General features: G+C 39.7%; 1 protein-coding gene across 2 annotated transcripts in view; it reads right to left on the bottom strand.

Moving 5' to 3' along the window:
• Nucleotides 1–21,774, bottom strand: part of ANKFY1 (ankyrin repeat and FYVE domain containing 1) — a 78,538-nt gene that overhangs the window by 29,034 nt on the left and 27,730 nt on the right. For both annotated transcript variants that reach the window (XM_081029455.1, XM_081029456.1), the window contains exons 4-7: nucleotides 11,292–11,427; nucleotides 6,608–6,731; nucleotides 5,381–5,530; nucleotides 3,929–4,094 (exon numbers count right to left, since the gene is read on the bottom strand). In XM_081029455.1, coding sequence (XP_080885581.1) covers nucleotides 3,929–4,094; nucleotides 5,381–5,530; nucleotides 6,608–6,731; nucleotides 11,292–11,427 — 576 coding nt within the window. The remainder of the gene's footprint in view (nucleotides 1–3,928; nucleotides 4,095–5,380; nucleotides 5,531–6,607; nucleotides 6,732–11,291; nucleotides 11,428–21,774) is intronic.

The following is a 21,774-nucleotide window of genomic DNA, read 5'->3' as shown; positions in this document are numbered from 1 at the left end:
TGCAGTCTGAACATCTAGAACGGGGTTTAGAATTTCAGGAATAGCAAAGCTTTCAAGTTTCTTATCTATATTCCTATACTCATTTGCATTTGAATATGTGGGTTTCATCTGGTCTTCAGTAGACATGGAATTTCAAAGTCATCTGGTTTTCAACACTTCCCAAGGACTTCGTACTTCCTTCTAAGGAACCACGTTGCTGGAGAATGTGAGCTCTGGCACTGAGGTGGCTAGGCTGCCACAGGCCCCTCAGATACTGATTGGTCCATGTCTGATTTGCTTTTCTATGCATCACACTGTCACCAGGGAAATGTTTGGGAAGAAAATGGATTGATTGGTCAAGGCTATTAGGTTCCACTTTAACAAATTGGCTCTAATTCCAATCAATTATGACTTTAGACTTCTCTAACCTACCCCTTCTGAAATATTTTCATTCTTCTGCCACAATTTTTTTCTTAGGAGTGAGAGAAGGTACAATCTTTACCACCATCGTGTGCAAAGGACCAAAACTCAGATTTCTTTACAACAGGATGTCGGTAGAACTCTGAAAGCAACAGGTAACAGGGGTTATCAGGGGCTAGGCTGGGTCGGGTCTTTGCTATCTACCCACATATACATATACATAGTGGGGTTCTCAGTAGTGTCCTAATGTGTAGTGTGAACAAACCCCACAGAGATTCAGTCTAGGAGAGAACAGGTAAAAACAATACATTACGTAGCAACAGAATGAAGTATCCTAGAGAAAGCCATGTATATTCTGGAAGTGGGAAGAAAATTTGGAGTTATTAGGACAAAGAGCCTTAAAATGAAAAGTCTGATATATAATAAGATACTGGGGAAGAAGTATCTTTACCTTTAAGCTTGGCATATATTCCAAACTAAGAGATACAGATAGTAAAGCTAAAACAATATAGAAAAATGGAAAACTTATACTACACATACAGAAGATAAACTGAATACTGTACACAGAAATAAGGACACAGGAAAAACCTATCAATGTCTGGATTCAGGTGGAACGCATAACAAAAATTGTTTTTATATCTTAAACCCTCTTAAAAGAATTATAGTTTTTAGATTAGGTTTAGTTTATTAATAAGAATCAAAGATTTTTTTTAACTTAAACATATATACATACATACATATATGCACCCCACACAAAAAGTTATTCAGGAATTATTGGAAATTAAAAACTGTTGATGTTTTACATTAAAAGAAAGTCAGCTCACAGGTACATAACCTAGAGAAAAAAGACAACTGACATCAAAAGAGCAGAACAAAGGAAGGAACAGAAAATGCTAAAAGCGCCATTTATAAAGTTTCTGTCAATAAGAAAACTACTAATACATTTTAGAAAGATTTCCATCAAAACCAGTTAAAGTAAAAACTGGTGCTTAAAAGTTTCAGTTATTTCATCACTCCACTCACCAACACTGTCAGGTAAACGAGGTATTACCTATGACTTGTCCATATAAAAATATTCTAACAGAGTTAACATTAAAAGAAAACATCCACGTGCAATTTTTCTTTCAACACAACTTCCTGACAGAAGTTTAATTCAGACAACAGCTAGGCACTTTCATTATTTAATTAATACAACAGTATCTCATGCTGTACCAGTTAGTGGAATCATCTGCAAATCTACCACAAGTAATAGGCAGGAACATCCTATTTAAGAAACCCATTGATTGATCTTGATTATTAAAGAAAATTAGCACAAAAACAACTAGATTTCTTTTTTTTTAAAAGCCAGAATTCATCTTCTTGCCCAGATCCGGCTGATCAGAGGAGATGGCATCCTTCCGGCTATTGGTTTACCTCCTGTGGACGCACCCACAGACTCTGGCTGCCCATTTCATTCTTCATACAAACTGATTGGTATACTTGGTTATTAGAATAATCACTGATTATTCTGTTTATAGATTCTAACATGTGTCCAGAACTAAAATTATATCTCACATGGGAAAGATCTTCACTTATAATGAACTTCAGGTTAACAGTTAAATTTAAGTATATTACTCCATTTAATCATCTGGGAAGATCGACAGACTGACAGTTCAAGTTGAGAAAGGAGAAGTGAAAAACTCCTCCAGGAATTGGAGCTAGTTGTGGCCCCAACACGGGCAAGGGAGAGCCGTGGTCTGACCCTCCTGCACAGCAGTCACTGGGCGCGGTGTGCTATGAACACTGTCTCTCACTCTCCCCACACCTGTAAAGAGAAATCATTCCTACTTTACAGCTAAGGAAGAGGGAACTCAAGTGGCTAAGTGACTTGTTCAAAGCCACAGAGTAAGTGGATAAGCCAGGAGGCAAACCCTGGTCCATCCCAGCTCCCAAACCAGCGGTATGACCACCACTCTGAGCCACAGACTCCAAAGGTAGCAACCATCCAGTTTCTCACACCCACACTGTAATCCGCAGGCTTGCAGGCAACCGATCAATTCAGAGTGGAAGATTAAATTGTTTGAAAACAAGCATCAAAAATGCATCACCGATTGTTGGCAATTCTTGTAACTAAGCAATCACCAAAATATTTAATAACTCATCAAAGATGTTTCTTCATCACACATAAGAATTTAACTCCCTAAGAGGAAAAAACCAGAATTCAGAGCTTGTTTTTTTAGTAACAAGTCTATTTGTTTCCAAAATAAACATCTCAGACACTGAACAGCATTGGGAAAGAATAATTCCCTATGTGGTGGAAACTTTCTCCACTGAACACACACCCAGCACTAAGCACCCAATGGCTTTGTACGATGCAGAGTGGTGCTTGGGAAAAATGCATCTGCTCTTGACACTGACGTACTCTAAGGATTTCCTTTCCAGTGATGAACAAAATTTTCCTCTCCATGAGCCAGCAAGCTTAACACTCTAACACATGGCTTAGAGAGATATTTATGTTATTAAAATCTGCCCAAAAAGGGCAAAGCCACAGCTGCACTAGAACCATATTTGAAGTAACTACATTCCACCAACTGGGAGCAACTTGTGAATGTGAATGGCAAAAGTGTAGCAGAAACAATAACAGTATAATAATGCATGACTGGAAGGGTAAATATGCATAATTAAGAGGTGAGGAAATCAGCACATTGTCTTTGATGTCCACATGTAAACAAAAAAGGGACCATGGCCAAGTACTTCAATCAAGTCATCTCTCCCTCTACAAAATTAAGGCTTCGGCATTTTTGAAAGCTTGTATTCCATTCTGAAACTCTACCTCTGTATCGCTTCCCACTCCGTCACAAATGACTACTACAAAGTAAAGTCAGCCAGGATCCATTTGGGACTTCAGAATTAATAAGGCCACGGGAAAAACAAAACAAAATGAAACAAAAGACAAGTACTTTTTTCTCCCTCAAAGAGTAAATTCATTAAGAATAAAATGTCTTGATGTTCATTCTACCACTTCCATATTCTTCCCACTACTACGGACTATGTATGCAAAATGTAGCTACAATTTCATATAACTTTTCTAAAACCAAAGGCAACTATCTCGTTGCCCTGACAGACAAGAAATCTTGTCTGTGAAAGTGACAACCTGGAACCCAAGAGCATGTTTCAGCATCTGTGGTTTTGATACTTTCCCTCTCTTACACTAACCAATACAAGTCAAGTCTTCCTAGAGCAATTCCTGGAGGAAGGGATGTACTGAATAAGCAAACACATCCATTGTTTACAAGTAAAATCAGCGCTTCTCCTGAACGTGTCATCTTTCTAGCCTTTCTTCTGGGGCCCAGCCAACAAGGCAGAGGCAACAGGTCTTCGGCCCCTCTTTGACCTTTGACTGATCACAAATTCTAAATCATAGAGCCTGTGAGTACAGACTCAAGAAGCCTTTGAGAATTTGTGGTACAGGGTGAGAGAGTCTTCAAAAATTACTTGGATAAAAGTAAAACTGCCCTCAGAGAAAAATATAAAACCCACTTCTTCCTACCTCTTTGGATTCCTTTATGTAACAAGCTCCAGCCATTCTTGTCTAGCATGTCCACGTCGGCTTTGTGACTCACCAGCGTTGTGGCAATACTCTCTAGTCGCCGTGAAAGAGCAAGGTCTAAAGCAAGATCTCCATTACGATCCAATTCGTTCAGCTTCCCAGGGAGCTGCACAGATCAATTTGTAAATTAGCACCCAGCCAGCAGAGAATACAACTGATTTTAATCTCTCCTGCCTTGACTCTGATTAAATAGCACCTCTTAGGCAAATGTCAAATTTTACCGCTGTAACACTGCTTACTCCGCATATTCCAATGAATTCACAGACTTCCCTCAGGCCTCCTCGGGGCATAGGCTTTCGGGGGCACAGAATTGACGGGATCGTGAAGCGGATGTGAATACCATGGAAGACAATGCAAGGACTGAGGGGGAGATGCAGATAGTGCCACAGAACATAAGTGCCAGGGAAGAGGTTCAGAGAGCCTGAGGGGAAACAGCTAACGCTTTTATAAAATACTGTGGCTTACCTACTTAATTCCTCCTAACACTGGACACCCAGGATAAAACATACTACCTTCCCATCTGTCAAAAGCATTTCTTCTAAGGCAATGTGGCAGGCAGAATACTAGCCCTCAGAGATGTCCATGTCCTAATCCCCAGAACCTATGAATATGTCACCTTACATGATGAAAGGCACTTTGCAGATGTGACTAAGGTTAAGGACCTTGAGATGGAGATGAGTATCCTGGATTATCCCAGAGAGCCCAATCTATCTAATCACTTGAGTCCTTAAAAGTGAAAGAGGGAAGTGGAAGAGCAGGTCAGAGAGATGTGACATGGGAAGAATTTGATCCTCCATTATTGGCTGTTTAATGGAGGAAGGAGGCCGATGTGGTAGCCTCTAGAAGCTGAGAACAGCTCTCAGCTTACAGCCAGCAAGAAAATAAGGACATTGCTGCTATAACCACAAGTAACTGAATTCTGCCAACAACCCAAATGAGCAGCAAATGGATTCTCCCCTAGAGCCTCCAGAAAGGAGCACAGTCTGCCGACACCTTTTAATTTTAGACGGTTGATGCCTATACTGGACTTCCAACCCACAAAACTGTAAGATATACACTGTGGTGTTCTAAGACACTAGGTTTGTGTTCATTTCTTACAGCAGCAAAAGAAAACTGATACAGATTTTGGTACCTAGAAGCTGGGTTCTGCTGTAACAACTACCTAAAAAAGTGGGAGTGGCTCTGGAATTGGGCAACCGGCAGAGACTGGAAGAATGCTGAGAAGCATGATCGGAAAAGCTCAGACTGCCTTAACAAACTGCTAGCAGAAATACTGCATTAAAGACTGTGCCAGTAAAGGCTCAGAAAGAACTGAAGAGCATTAGAGAGAAAAACAAGTGAAGTGTAGTTTTGGGGAAAGGCATGAAAAACAGAAGCACACAGCTAGAGTACCTGTGAATCCATTTCAATTAGATAAAGGAAGACCACGTCTTCTCTCTCCACTTTGATAGCTTTATGCAACGGGTACTCAGTCTTGGATTTGATCATTTTGTATAACAACTGAGCACTCATGCTGCTGAAATCCTCCTTTCGTAAATCATCCTAAGGATTAAAAAAATAGAGAAAAGCATAATAGTTTCAACGTATCCACAATAACAGCTGACATTTACTAAAGCCCCTAGAAGGTGTAAAGGGCTTAACATTTCCCAACGCATTCGATCCTCACCAAAGCCCTGTGAGGTAGGTACTGTTATCATCCCCATCTTACAGATGAGGAAAGTAAAGCACAAAGAGGTTAAATAACTTGCCCAAGTTCACACAGTGATAAATGGCAGAGCCAGGACCTAGAGCCAAGAGGCCCCACTCCCTGGACTCTTTACCATGGCACTGCTGTCCTCTTGGCGAGAAGGTAAAGGACAAGCAACACGGACACCCAACCAGGACGCAGCCCCCGGAGCCTCCACGAGAGCAGTCGCCCCACCCCTACAAAGGTGGCAATTAGAAGTAATCGGAACTTTCCCGAACAATTCACTCACTGAGGCACAGTTGGTCTCTACTATTGCAGATCTCTCCATTTTTACCTGTTTTAGCAAAAAGGTCACCATTTGGTTCAATTCTTTATAAAATCCAGTTCTTTTAGATACTTTTGCTCGCAATGTTGTTGAATACCAAACTGTTCACAGAAAATAGATTATAAAACATAGCACCCACCATGATTTTTTTTTTTTAAATGCAAAACACAACATAGCAAAGAAACGTAAAACCTGTTCTTGGTGAGGAGAGCTACCTAAGAAGGGCACATCTAAACCTAACAGTGCTCTCCACACGGGAGAGAGGAAGGGTGCCACGCGGAAAGGTGCTGCCTGGCGAGCACCACAGCTCCCTCCATGGCTCACAGCCGCAGCTTCTGCAGACAGAGGGCGAGGCAGGTGGACCTATTCGTCCCAAGCTTGTTTCTTCACCTGACCTACTTTCTGCCCTCTACTCTGAAATCAGAACTACAAGACTGGGAGCCAAAAAGAATCCACAGATCATATAATGCAACTACTCAGCCTTCAATTTTGTAATAAGAGGAAACGAGGTGCCAGAGAGGTAACTTTCCATGGAACCAAGTCCCGAGCGCAGGTCTTCTGGCTTCCAGGGCCGGAGCTGCACCCGCACCCACCATCTCTCACTCACCCAATGACTCGCAATAATCTCTGCGCAGTAGTTCATCAGGGTGCTGGCATTCAGCTCCTCCGCAGTCTGATAGAAGCGAATACAGTTCCTGACATTCACCAGAGACATGACACCCTTCTCACATCTACAAGAGAGTATCCGTGATGAACAGTATTATTGGGAGAAATATATGCATAAATGAACAAACCAAAGCAATAATCCGCGTCCTTACGGCTATGTCCAATGACACTGAAGTGTGAGGTTAAGCAAAGTAGTTATGAATAAGTTATAGCTGAGCTACTGTATTTTAAAAGTACTAGAATTTCATTACGATATTCTATTGCTATTCCTGGTCAGAATCAAAGTCACCTGTAAATAAACATGTTAAGCATAACTCCCTAGATGCCTTAAAGGTAGTCCCATGAAATCTGTGGATCATATTCACAGGCGACTGTAAAATCCAGCACATAGTGGGTCAAAATCCAGCCCTTTCACATTTAATCAGGGGGCGCGTTTGCAGTTCCCATTAACACAGCTCTATTATGCAACTAGTGGGCCTTGGAAATAGCGTCAAAGATGAAGCTCTGCCTCAATAAATTAACACCTCCTTAAAGGTGCTCCCCAAAAGTGTTTGCTATGTGAATTATGTAACTCAATAAAGCTGGTTTTAAACAGCCCACTTTAAAAATCTATTATGTATAGAAACAATTGAGTTAAGAGTCAAAGCAGAGTACACGAAGACAGTGAAACACCGGCTACCGTGGATGTCCCAGAAAGCCTGGCAACAACAATAGTAACAACAAGACTCACAATCACTAACAAGAGAACACCAATTAGATCAGGGAAGAGAGTGCTACACGCAGGCAAGCAGGCACACACCCTGGCCTAGAAGACGCTGCGCTGGGAAGTCCCCAGCTTCCACTACTCCACCATTCCTGGAAACCTCAGGAAGCCTCCACAGCAGCGGCCTGGGGGGAAGGAGGCCAGTGGCATGGTCCTTCCGTCTCCCTTGCCTGAACTTCTCGCTACAAACCAGGTTCAACTTCAAGGGCAGCACAGCATCCTCATATAGTGCCTTCTCTGTCCCCCAGTTCTCCTCAAAACCCTTTTCTTTTTTTTTTTTTTTTTAAGATTTTATTGGGGAAGGGGAACAGGACTTTATTGGGGAACAGTGTGTACTTCCAGGACTTTTTTCTAAGTCAAGTTGTCCTTTCAATCTTAATTGTGGAGGGCGCAGCTCAGCTCCAGGTCCAGTTGCCGTTGCTAGTTGCAGGGGGCACAGCCCACCATCCCTTGTGGGAGTCGAAGAATCAAGCTGGCAACCTTGTGGTTGAGAGCCCACTGGCCGATGTGGGAATCGAACCAGCAGCCTTTGGAGTTAGGAACATGGAGCTCCAACCGCCTAAGCCACCGGTCTGGCCCCCCAAACTCTTTTCTGAGTTGATTGCATGAGCTCTCTGTGCCCCTATCTCCTCCTCTGTAAAATAAAGATAATATTCTATTTCAGAGGTTTTGCGATCTGTGTGTTTTTCAAGATAAAGGAAAACTTGGCACACTATAAGATAGGTAATAGGTATGCTCCTAAGTTTGAATTCCTCAAGGAAGTTGCATTAATTTAATAACTAATATAAATGGGTTTCAGTATTATAATTAATGTATATTAATTATATTAATATATAATGTAATGTAATGTAATATAAAAATATATTATATATTATCATATTACATACTAATATATAATTGATAACTGATTGACTAGCAGATAATTTCCAATTTTAACAGATGAGATTTAGTTTACACAAATGGAGACAGACCATGGGAGTGGGAGATGGGGGAAGAAAGGAGGAGAGTCACCAGCAAAACCTGGAAAGGAGGAGGAACAAACTTTGAAAACCTCACAAACGAGACTTTAGGTTAGGAGCAAGAATAATCTTGGAGTCATTTCTTCGTCCAACAATAAATGCAGGCATCTATTTTATTCAAAGACCCATGTTTAAGTGCTTTGCTTTTTAAGTAACATAGCTGACTTGGTGTAAAGAAGCATCTCCCCCAGGGCACTTTTAAATCAAAGTGTTACAATATCTAAATAAGTTACTATAGCAAAGTAATAATGTTACATTTTGAACCTCTGCTGCCTGTACCACTAGTTTCAGCAAACCCCAACCCTACCACAGCGATGACTGACAAGTCATTCACATCTCGCTCTGAAATCACAGCATTCCAGGAGAAAAGTCCTCTTTTCAGATATATCAAACTTGCACCACTTTTACAAGGACAAATGTCTGTGACCTCGCCATTCTGGCATCCTAACACATGGTATGATCTCAGGGAGCCCTGACTCACCTTTGCAGAGCACTTCACAAAGCACTTTTACAGACAACGCTGAGATTCTGAAAATTCCATTCTCTTCCTTTCTACTGCCAAATGACATTGCACCAAGATGGTCCACTATGTTTCACGAGGACAGCTGTTTTGTTACAACTGGCAGACACTTCATTTTCTCTAAACTCGGATCCCCAGAGTGTCATTCACATTTTGAATGGGCTACAAATAATAACTGACACGTACCCAACTGAAGAACATGTCATCTTCCTGTAAAATTCTGATTCTCGGTTCATAGTAAGAGAGACTAACTTTCCTCTGAAGGGATTTTGTTGTTAATATATGTTTTTAATTTTAGAGTACAAAAAGGATACAGATGCACAAAAACAATAAACCTGATTTTTAAAGTACAAAATCAAGTATCCCACAAACTCCTGTCTAGTTTCGGTATCGATCCCATGTATATGAATAAGACAGAAAATTACTGTAAAAATAAACAACAAAAGGCTACCAGGAGTTGAACTATGGATGACTTAAGCTTTTTCTTTCTATCATTCTACATTTTCCGAATACCATACACTGAACATGTATTTTACAATCAGGGGGAAAAATGATCATGTTGCCAATTTTTAGCATACACTATTCTTTTTCTTAAAAAGTATTTTCCTGATAATACTTACCAAAATAAAAAACAAAACAAAAAAAAACCCTTCTTTTTCATCAAATTGGTGACAGAATTCCCAAACCACTGAGATCTCTAAATTACAAAAATGACCAACACCCATTTCCTAACACACACATTTGTTGTGTCAGAGCCCTTTCACTTACTATCCCGAATGTGTAATTTCTCCTGCAGACAGCAGTGGGCACTCTGTGACCTTTTAAAAGTCAAGATGTGACTCCACTCCGGGGTCTCCTCCATCCCAGCTCTTAACAAAGCCCTGACAGATAACAACTTAATGTCCACATCCAACAATACAAAATTGAGCCTGGTAATGTTGATAGTTATGAAGCCTAATCAGTCAATAAACAACAAACATTTTAATTAAAAGAATCCATTACACAGATTACAATTATCTAAACTACTCCAACCCCAGGGCATTTTTATCAAAACAATTTAATTTACAAGCAAGTTTGACAAAGTCAATAGGAGAAAGCTCAGGAAATCGAGGGAGAGAGAGGGAGAGAGAGGGAGAGAGAGGGAGAGAGAGAGAGAGAGAGAGAGAGAGAGAGAGAGAGAGAGAGAGAGAGAGAGGAGATAGATAACATTCAATCTAATTAAAATCATTTTCATTTCACTCTCAGATGGTTCAAAAACTCACCCAAACAAACAAAAGCATTAATTGCAAGGCCTCGACAGTAGTTAGCTTTACTAACCTAATGCTACGTGTGTCTACAAATCTTAGGTCTGTTTGGTTTTCTTCTTAGTTATTGGATTTTGGTATTAAATGCACTCAAGCCCACATCAATCATAGACAGGAGTAACCTGTGTACTGACTCAGGGGCGTAACGGGCCATCCCACGGGCAACATCAGCCCCACAGGAAAAACAGAACAAGCAGCTCTAGGTAGCAAGGTCTCTCTTAGCTCTCTGAGGGCAACACAACCACAGGAAGAGTGCCTCTTGATGGCTGAAATTATCCCTTCACCTACACTGGAGAACACACAAGATCACTAAATGATGTAAAAAGACACTCCATCGACCAAACTGACTACCAAGGGCCACATCTCCAACAGAAACTAAAGGGCATTTTGCCTGACATCATTTATTTGGTGGACATTTTGTTTTCTGTTGTTCTGTTATAAAAGGCCAACTTGGGAGAGCACCAGAGAAAATGCGATATTAAAGAAAAACAAAAAACACCATAATAGGTTATCTCCATGGGAACCTAAGAAGCAATAACAAATGTAGTAAGATCTCAGAAATACTGGCTCGGAAACTTACTGAGCCACACGTTCATGTATGAATTTAGGTATTAATGTTTTTCCAACCACGAGAACGTCACCAAGGACTTCATCCAAGTATATAGATCAGCAAGTCTCTTCCACAAAATGTCAAAGGAAATGGTATAGGAGAAAAAGTTCACAGTTTGGACATTGGATTATATTATTTCATATTCAGTTTATCAAGTCACACAATTTTGTAATACCAGGTAATAAACCAGTGAAAGGAAAGAGAATACCTAAAAGCTTTGAGCAAAATTTAGCTTCTAAGATAACACAAAGCAAAGGAGATAAAATTCTGTCCTCACACTACAGCCTTTAAAAGAACACCTTTCAAAAGTGATTTACATTAGCAGAAGCAGCTGTTTTCCCAGAGCTTGGCATAATTAAAGCTCCGCCACCACCATCTGAGGTGCTTGAATATATGTGCTGTGACTTGCCTCTCCCTAAGGAGCTGGAGTTGAAACCGATTAGCTAGTTTCATCAGCTCAGTCAGGAACACATCGTCTTCTCTGAACTCCAACTCATCCGTATAGATCCAGCGAAGCATTGTCATTGTCACCTCAGGGTTCGCATCTGGTTAAAGAAAGAAGGCAGACAAACTGAAAACAAAGGACTGATGACACACGCTTTCTTGGGGACCCCTAATATTTGAGGCTAAGAAAGAAAATTCTGGTACACACAAGTCAAAAAAATACCACACAGCCGTTAAAAATGGGGATTAAGCATTCATTCGAGGCAGCATCTGACTCCAGAAAAGTGTTAACGTTTTGCAAGGGGGAGCAGTTTGGGGAAATGAACCTACTAAAGATTTAAGTCAAATAAACCAGGGCAAAATATTTTAAACATAAGACAAAGAGTTTACATTCTAATAAAAAGATCTGACCAAGAAAATGAAAAGATGGACACCCAATGGAAAAATGGGCAATGGATATAAATAGGCAATTTATGGAGATAAATCATGGCCAACAAACCTTACCAATAACTAACGACAAATTAAACTAGAATACATTTTTTTGTCTCTCAGACTAGCAAAGATTCTTTCTTTCTTTTTTATTTTAAACTTCTATTTATTTAAGTGTGTTTTTCCAGGACCCATCGGCTCCAAGTCAAGTAGTTGTTTCAATCTAGTTGTGGAAGGCACAGCTCACAGTGGCCCATGTGGGAATTGAACCGGCAACCTTGTTGTTAGGAGCACCGCGCTCTAACCAACTGAGCTAACCGGCCGCCCCCCTAGCAAAGATTCTTAAAAGTACATAACCTTTTACAGAACAATTATACGTGTAGTAGATTATCCTAAGGAAATAACTGAGCAAATAGAGAAACATATGTAGTAAGAGTCAACACAGTATTATTTTTAATAATTAAAAACTGGAACAAAATCTTGAGTCCAAAAACAGAGAACAAATTAAATAAATTACAATATACACACAAATTAAATAAATTACAATGTACACACTGGAAAATTGTGCATCAATTAAAATCACTTAGCTCTATATTCAGCACAAAACGATATTCACTATATAGCAGGTTAAAAAAAAGCAGGCTAAAATACATGTATTATGTGATCTCATTTTTTTGCTAGATATATTTGTGTGTATATGTGTACGACTGTGTATATACATATATACATACATACCCCACACACATATTATAGTTTGGTGTCTGTCACTCATCCAACCCTGTTTAGCTTTGAAGATCAAGGGTGTTGAGGGTCGTATGGCCACAGATGCATTGACTGTCCATCTATGTATGTACCGAGATTAGCAGGAGCTACACAAAAATATCACCCCTCGTGGAATTCACAACTAGTTTTTCTTTTAGCTTATCTCCCCCGATTTTTTTATTTAATTCACATGCATTACTTGTATAATTTTTTAAGTTAAAATAAAGACTCTACAACTTGGGGAAAGGCTTGGGGTGAAAATCATAGGACAAAATACCTAAACTTATGGTTTCAACTAGAGGCAACTCTAGATTAATTGGAATACGGATGGTGATGCTTACAGGATCACCTACAACCACAGTCACACCAGTGGTTCTCCAAGTGTGGTCCTGGGCTGGCAGAACCAGCAGCATCTGGGGACTTGTTAGAAATTCTTATTCTGAGGCCCACACCAGATCTACTGTCTAAGAAACTCTGCGGGGGCAAGGGGTTGTCACTGTGTGAGGGATATAAATGACAAATGTCTAACTAGTACATTGCTTTGTGCACCTGAAACTAATTTAAAAAAATGTTAAAAAAAAAAAAGAAAGAAACCCTGGGGTGGGCCCAGCATTTGTGTTTTAATAAATTTGCCATGTGATACTGACGTGCTCGCTAAGGTTTAGGAAACTATACTCAATTCTTGATTATCTAGGAAAGGTGCAACATGGAGCTCTCATTAACCCATTCTCTTCCGAAAATAGTGGGGAGGAAAGGATTGAAGGAAATAATGTCAAGTAAGTAGAACTGAAGACCCCTGGTTTGCTTGGAACCACATCAATTCACCATCATCCCCTAAAACAGCCAGATACTAAAAAAACAAAAGCATTAAAAAAAGGGGAAAGAAAATACACCAAAATGCTAACAGTGATTATGTTAAGGTTTATTTTTTCTTTTCACTCTTACCTGGCAAGGTAGTAATAGCATTTTTTAAATGTTTTGAGAGAAAACATTTTAAAATCAGTTGAAAATATAATTATTTTATTTAACAATCAACTTGAAGAAGTACTTCAACTAATGTCTCTAAGGTATATAGAATAGAGCTTGGAAGTAGGATGAATTTCTAATTTAGTTTTATACGTTGGGTTTAACACTTCAGTGGTCTCTTAATGAAAAGAAAAACTATGTAAGCCACGTGATTTGTCCAGAGCCACCCCAAATGCCAAGAGTACATATACCACTCCTCTCACACAGCCTTCTCTTGGAAAGACAGCTTCTTCCTAATGACGAGAGCAACCCCAACAACACCATCCTCAAACATCTTCTCTGTGGTAGTTCCTTTCATTCTATTTTAAAATGTGGCCGGTTTCCTTTAATAACCCTCCCTCAATTGTCCAAAACAATAAACGTGACCTGTACAATTGATAAACCAACCTAAATAATTTTCTTGAAAACTGCTACAAGCAGGGAGTTCTTGGAGGCCCTCAAATTTGCAAATAAAATAAGGTTCAGGTGATCTCCAAGGTTTCCAACTCCTGCCTCGACTCTTCCCTTAATCTCCAAAATATACTGAGAATAATCCATTTTGAGACTCAGACTAATCATAATCAGCCAGTAGTATAAGGTGGGCAGAGAACACCGAACCAGAAAGCGAGTGTGTGCTTCCAACTGTGAACTTTTAGGCAAATCATAGTCTATTTGCTTCCCACCTGCTTTAAGCAAGTGGCTGTAAACGTCAGATGACCACATAAGCCAGGAGTTACCTTGAAAAGGAGGAGACTCTAAGAAGTGAAACCAGCTGACCCCCACGACCTGCCTGTTACATCTGCTGCTAGAGGCAGTATACCCCTCAGAAGGCCCAGCGCACAGGCTGGTAAAAATCTGTGACTGAAAAAATGAAAAGAAAAGTAACACCCAAACTTCTGGCTTCACTGTAGTCTAAGACACATATAGTTACATTTTGGAGAAATTAAGATTTTCAGTGTGGCCTAGTTTTTTTTTTCTTTTTTAATTTGACTTTAAATAAATGTTTTATAAGACATTTGAAAAGAATGGTAACAAACTTATCTGTATTCAATTAACCATTACACGAAGCATACTGAGGACGTTAATTATGTTACTTGTGTCGTCCACTTAATCTGTCAAAAGCTGTGAAAGGTGTTTTGAATCTCCTACTATGACTCTGGTTTAATTCAACTGTATTTGAGTTTCCAACTATGTTTTTTTTTCTTCATCTACTCTACAGAAAAGTTTTTGATTCATAAAACAATCGCGACAGACTGCATGTTCTATCAATAAAAACAGCCTCTGTAGTCAGTTTAAGGATGCACCTTCGATACAACTTCTTGGAAATGAAAATAACCTCCAAACCATACTTCTAAATAATCCATGTCAAAAAGGAATAAAAGGATAGAGGTTCTAGTTCTGTCTAGTTCTGCATAGCAGTGTAACAGCCCTATTTTAATTCATTATAGCTAAAAACTCTAGACAGAGCACAAAAAAAACCCTACCTGAGGATTCTAAAAAGCAAGCACAGCAGCTGAATTGTATGGGCAGCAAAACTTGAAGAAGCGCCCGCACTGGATGAGTTTCCAGATTTTTCCCTCTCTGGCTCTGCCCTGAGGGTCGACCCCAGTCACACTGCTGCGGTGACCGTGGAGATGCCCAAAATAAAACTCCATCTTTCTGGCCAGATGAACCAGGAAAAGGAGCCAGACAAGGTGATCTCTTACTTAATTCTGCGTATGAACCCACAGAGAAGCCTCAGGCTCACCTCTAGCCACTCATGCATGGAATAGTCCCAACCCAGCTTTAAGAAATGATGTTTGAAGCATACTCACATAAGGTGAAAAAGAACTTTGCAGTCTGAACCTAAGGAGATTCAACATTTTCTAGAGGATTATACAGGTGCCAGACTCCTTACAATGTAACAACAATGCCCAGGATACAATCCAAAATCATTTAATATAGAAAAAAGAAATCAGAAAAACATGACCATTTCTAAAGGGAAAAGACAACTGACATTCTAACTCCAAGATGACCCAGATATAGGATTTATCAAAAACTTGAAAGCATCTAGTGTTAATAGTGCTCCAGAAAGTAAAGAAAAACACATTTCAAATTAAAATATTAGCATATTCAGTATACAAACTATAAAAAAGAACAAATGGAAAGAATAGAAATTAAAACTACAATATACATAATAAAAAGTCACACAATGGGTTCAATAGTAGAATGGAAATGGCAGTGAAAAAAGTTGGTAAACTTGAAGATAAATCTATAGAATTTCTCCTATCTAAAGAACAGAGAGAAAAAATATTGGAAGAAAAAAAGAACCTCAAGGAGACTTGTGGGATAGTAACAAAAGGTTTAGTATATGTGTCGCTGGAATCTCAGAAGGAGAGAAGAAAGAGATGAAGGAAGAAAAACACTTGAAGAAATTATGGTCAAGAACTTTCCAAATTTGGTGACAGACGTGAGTTTTTAGATTCACGATCAGGTAACTTCAAACAAGAACAAAATCATATCTAGACAGAACGTTATAAAACTGCTGTAAAGTTAAACATAAAGAACAAGTCTTGATCACCTCATGTCCACCAGAAAGCCCCTTGTAAAACAAACAAACAAACAAACAACAAACAGAAAACAAGTGTTGGTGAGGATGTGGAGAAACTGGAAACCTGTGCACTGCTCGTGGAAATGTACAATGGTGCAATCCCTATGGAAAATAGTGTAACAGTTCCTCAAAAAATAAAAAACAGACTTATTTTATGATCCAGCACTCCCACTTCTGTATATTTATATATATCCAAAACAACTGAAAGCAGGGTCTTGAAGATATTTGTATCCTTATATTCATAGCAGCATTATTCACAATAGCCGAGATGTGGAAACAATGCAAATGTCCATCAGTGGATGACAGGATAAACATAATGTGGTCTATACAGGCAATGGAGTCTTATTCAGCCTTAAAAGGGCAGAAAATTCTGAAACATGCTACAACATGGATGAACCCTGAAGACATTGTTAAGTGAAATAAACCAGTCACAAAAAGACATACTGTATGATTCCACTTCCATGAGTTAAAGTCATCAAATTCATGGAAAGAGAAAGTAGAACGTTAGTTGCCAGGGGTAGCGACAGGGAGAAATGGGGAGTTGTTGATGGGTAGAGTTTCAGTTTTGCAAAATAAAGTTTTGGAAATCGGTTGCACAACAATGTGAATTCAGTAGTACTTAACACTACTGAACTGAATACTTAAAAATGTTTAAGATGGTTAAGTTTTACATTCTATGTATTTTATCACAATTTAAAAATCAACAACAAAGAAAAGGTCTTGAAAGCAACTAGACAAAAATGACTATTACTCCAGGGACTGCAGATTTCTTATCAGAAACCACAGAGGCCAGAACACAATGGAACAACATCTTTAAAGGGCTAAAAAAAGAACTGTCAACTCAGGTTTCTACATCCAGGGAAAATATCCTGTAGAAATGAGGGCAAAATAAAGACATTCTCAGATGAAGGAAGGGAATTTGTCACTAGCAGATTTGGTCTATAAGAAATGCTCAAGGAAGTTCTTCAGGCTGAAGGGAAATGATACCAGAGGGAAATCTGGATCTTGAAGAATGAAGGAAAAACAACAGAAATGGAACTATCTGAGTAAATGCACATGATTTTTTATTCCCTTAAGTTTGCTAAAGTATGTCTGACTGTTAAGAGCAAAATCTAAAACACTAGTGGGATTTTTCAATGTATATTCATGTAAGACACATAACAACTACGACATAAAGGTTAGTGGTGAAGGTGTTAAAGGGACCTACCGTGTTTCCCCAAAACTAAGACCTCCCACCCTGGTGATTTCCACCCAATTTGTGCACTAGCTAGAACTTCAGCAGCTGTTCCTCACAAGCAGCCCACTTGGGCCCACGCTGCAAGCTTTCCTAAAAATCTCTCAAAGGTCCACAAACCCCAAACAAGCAGCAACTGGCCTTAGTATGCCCCAGACCTCTTGCTAAGCAGCCTCAAGCCCAGCAATAGTGGCCTCTGGCTTCAGTTCCCAGCTTAGCCTCTCCCAAGCACCTCCAGGCCCAGCACAGGCAGCAGCTGACCTTGGCCTGCATCAGAGCCCCTCCCTAGAGGCCCCAGAACCAACTCACGCAGTGGCCAGCTTCAGACCACACCAGAGCACCACCCAACCACCTCTACACATCACACACCCAAAGGGCAGACTTGGCAGGAAACCACAGGCCTGATAAAGCGAATCCCATTCTGTGGGGTCAGCCCCTACATAAGAGCTCGGCTGCTGTGGTCATGACCAACCCTCATAGCTAGTCAGCCTGAGGGTCAATCCTACCCACTGAAGTGCCAACAGCAATCAAGGCTCAACTACACTAGGAGGGCACACACAACCCACACAAGGGACACTCCTGGAGCACCCGGCTCAGGTGACCAGGGAGATTCAGCCCTAGGCCACACAGGACACCTACTACATAAGGCCACTCTGCCAAGACTGGGAGATGTAGCAGAACTACCTAATACATAGAAACAAACACAGGGAGGAAACCAAGATAACAAGACAAAGAAGCTTATTTCCCAAATGAAAGAACTCCAGAAAACTAACTAAACAGAATGAAGGCAAGCAATCTACCAGATACAGAGTTCAAAACACTGGTTATAAGGATGCTTAATGAACTTAGGGTAAAAATAGGTGATCTCAGTGAGAACTTCAATAAAGAGATAGGAAACATAAAAATGAACCAGTCAGAAATGAAGACTACAATAACTGAAATGAAGAATACATTAGAGGGAATCAACAGATTAGATGAAGCAGAGGATAAAATCAGCGATCTGGAAAAGAAGGTAGCAGAAAACATCCAATCAGAGCAGCAACAAGAATAAAAAAATAAAATAAAGACAGTTTAAGGGGTCTCTGGGACGACATCAAGTACACCAACATTCACATAAACGTACTAGAGGAGAACAGAGAGAGCAAGGAATTGAATACCTATTTGAAGAAATAATGCCTGAAAACTTCCCTACGTTGGCAAAGGAAATAGACATACAAGCCCAGGTAGCAAAGAGCATCCCAAACAAGATGAACCCAAGAGGCCCACACCGAGACATATCATAATTAATATGCCAGAGGTTAAACACAAAGAACAAAATCTTAAAAGCACCAAGAGAAAAGCAGTCTGTTACCTACACGAGAGTTTCCATAAGACTGTCAGCTGATTTCAAAGAAACTTTGTAGGCCAGAGGGATTCGCACAACATATTCAAAGTGATGAAAAGCAAGGACCTACAACCGAGATTGCTGTCGAGCAAAGCTAGCGTTGAGACTCGAAGGAGAGATAAAGATCTTTCCAGACAAGAAAAAGCTGAAGGAGTCATCACCACAAACCGGGATTACAAAAAACACGGAAGGGACTTCTTTAAGAAAAAAAAAAAAAAAATTACAAATATGAATAAGAAAATATTGCAAAGAAAAAAAAGTCTCCCTGGCAAAGGCAAACACATAATAAAAGCAGTGGATCAACCAACGCTAAAGCTAGTACAAAGGTTAAAAGGCAAATGTAGGAAGACTACGTGTAATTACAACAGTAAATTAAGGGATACACAAACACACACACACAAAAGAAACGAAAAACGAAAACATAAACACAGAGGGGGTGTGTAAAAATGATAGTGTTTTTAGAATGTGTTTGAACGTAAGCGACCATCAACTTAAAATAGACTGCTCTAAACACAGCTTAGTATATATGAAGCACACGGTAAACACAAACCAAAAATCTACAAGATATATACAAGAAACAAAGAGAAAGGAACCCAAACACAACACTACAGAAAGTCATCGATACACAAGAGAAGAGAGCAAGACAATAAGAAAGGAACAGAGAACTACAAAAACAATCAGAAAACAATGCATAAAATAGCAATAACTACATATTTACGTATAGTTCCTTTAAACATAAATGGATTAAATGCTCCAACCAAAAGACAAATGGATAAAGATGTAGTGTATGTGTACACATACACACACAATGGAGTAGTACTTAACCATGGAAAAGAATAAAACATTACCATTTGTGACAACATGGATGGAACTAGAGGGTATTGTGCCAAGTGAAATTAAGTCAGAGAAAAATACCACATGATCTCACTTATATGTGGAATCCAAATAACAAAATAAACGAACAAACAAAACAGAAACAAACTCATAGATATAGAGAACTGATGGTTGCCAGATGGGAAGGGATCTGGGGACTGGGTCAAAAATGGTAAGGGATTAAGAAGTACAAATTGGCAGTTACAAAATAGTCACAGGGATGTAAAGTACAGCTCAGGGACTAGAGTCAATAATGGTGTAGTAACTGTATATGGTGTCAGGTGGGTGTAAGACTTACCAGGGGATCACTTCATAAGTTATATAAATGTCTCACCACTATGTCGCACACCTGAAACTAATATAATTTGAATGCTAACTCCAACTGAAAAGTGAAAAAAAACTTTTTTAATTTGCTATTATTATTAAAAGAGTTTACAGGTATCCCCTGCTCTCTGCAAATTTTTTACGTCATGTCGCTTTTACGAAAAACCTACATTAGTACATGTTTTCGCTAACCAGAAGAAAAAGTTTACACTTTTACGAAAAAAAGGTAAAAAGCAAAAATAGCGTTCGGCATGTTTTGCAGCAAGCTTTTGTAGAGGCCATGTGCACCCCAGCCATGCGAGTGGCAGTGAAAGCAGTAAAAGCAGTGGCACTGTTTTTAATACATGTTAAGTGTGATTTTAGGGTTTCTGGGTTATTTGATATAATTTGGTAGGCTATTTTTTGGTTCTGGGAACGCTAAAAAAATTTCCATATAAATTAATGGGAACCGCTTCTTCACTTTACACGCCATGTCAGCTTACAAAAGGTTTCACAGGAACACTACTTCTGGGTGGTGGTGGGGGGTGGTGGTGGGGGGTGGTGATGGGGGGTGGTGGTGGGGGGTGGTGGTGGACACCTGAATTTTAAACCAACACACAAACTTAGCCTAACCAAAGATTAGACAGAAAAAAACAAAAGCAACATTAGCATTGAGTAAGGGGATATAACCACAAATAAAATAGATTTTTGAAGCCCTAAGAACATCTCTGGGAGGGGGTCTCAGCTGTTAGCAGGAGGCCACAAAGCTGTTTCCGTGTCCTCATGACATAGCTGCTAACTTCTCCCCAAGTGAGCAATCCAAAAGACAGAGCAAGGAAGTCACAAGCCTTCCACAAACCTGCCAATATCTCTAAAGGAACATGTCACTTCTACCTCAATCTCGTCTTGAGAGCTTAGGCTCCACTTCAGAGGAAGGAGGAATAGCAAACAATATGTTTGCAAACTGCCATGGATATCATCAAAAGGAATGCAGCACTGTTGAATATTGGAACTGAACAACCCTGAGCTCATAGCTCACATGGTATCCAACAGATGTCAAGTCTTGCTGTGTTCCTCCTGAAAACTTCAAATACTAAGCAGACCCCCTGTGAATCTGCTGTAGCACCTGAGTGTGCCTCAGCAGAGCTGGGAACCTGTGCGACACCGCTGCACAATGCAACCCTCCCAGGCAGTGCTGTAAGCACAGCTTTCCTCACTAGATTGAAAAGAAGGGAAGGAGGATGCTTTCTGTTCTTGGGCATGAACCCAGGACACATTCCAGGAAAGCCGAACGACTCACCATAAACTCTCACACCAGGGAACCAGAAGATCTTTGCTTGGAGGGAGCATGCAAGAAACTTGGAGGGAGCTTCGAAACAGCCATTCGAATGCCCTGGGAACTCTCACAGTGTTAGCTGCTATTGCTAAAGTGCTATAGAGAGGCTTATAAACAAATCATTTGGCCTGAAGCAAAGTGTTTTACTTCGCAAAGAAGCATATATAGAGCTCTCCTCCTGGCCTTAAGATTTGTTATGCTGTGTTAAGCTAAATTTGTTATATTCTTTCTCTGCCCAGTTTATCAATCAATATTTTCCCAAACTTACATCTTCACACTTAAAATAATCAATAAGAAATAAAAAACAAATGTATACCTTTTTTCTTTGTATTTTGAGATAATTTCAGACAGAGAGAAGTTGTAGAGCGTTCCCATATACGCTTTACCATCTTCCCCTAATATTAACATCTCATAACCATAGCACAATTATCAAAACCAGGTAATCAGGACCGATACAATTCTACTAACTATCTACAGGTCTTTCTAAATTTTGTCTGTTTTCCCAATAATGTCCTCCTTATGGCCCAGAATC

This window comes from Rhinolophus hipposideros, assembly GCF_964194185.1.
Source record: "Rhinolophus hipposideros genome assembly, chromosome: 20".
In the NCBI taxonomy this organism is placed as follows: domain Eukaryota; kingdom Metazoa; phylum Chordata; class Mammalia; order Chiroptera; family Rhinolophidae; genus Rhinolophus; species Rhinolophus hipposideros.
This window is presented reverse-complemented; position numbering and strand designations above follow the sequence as displayed.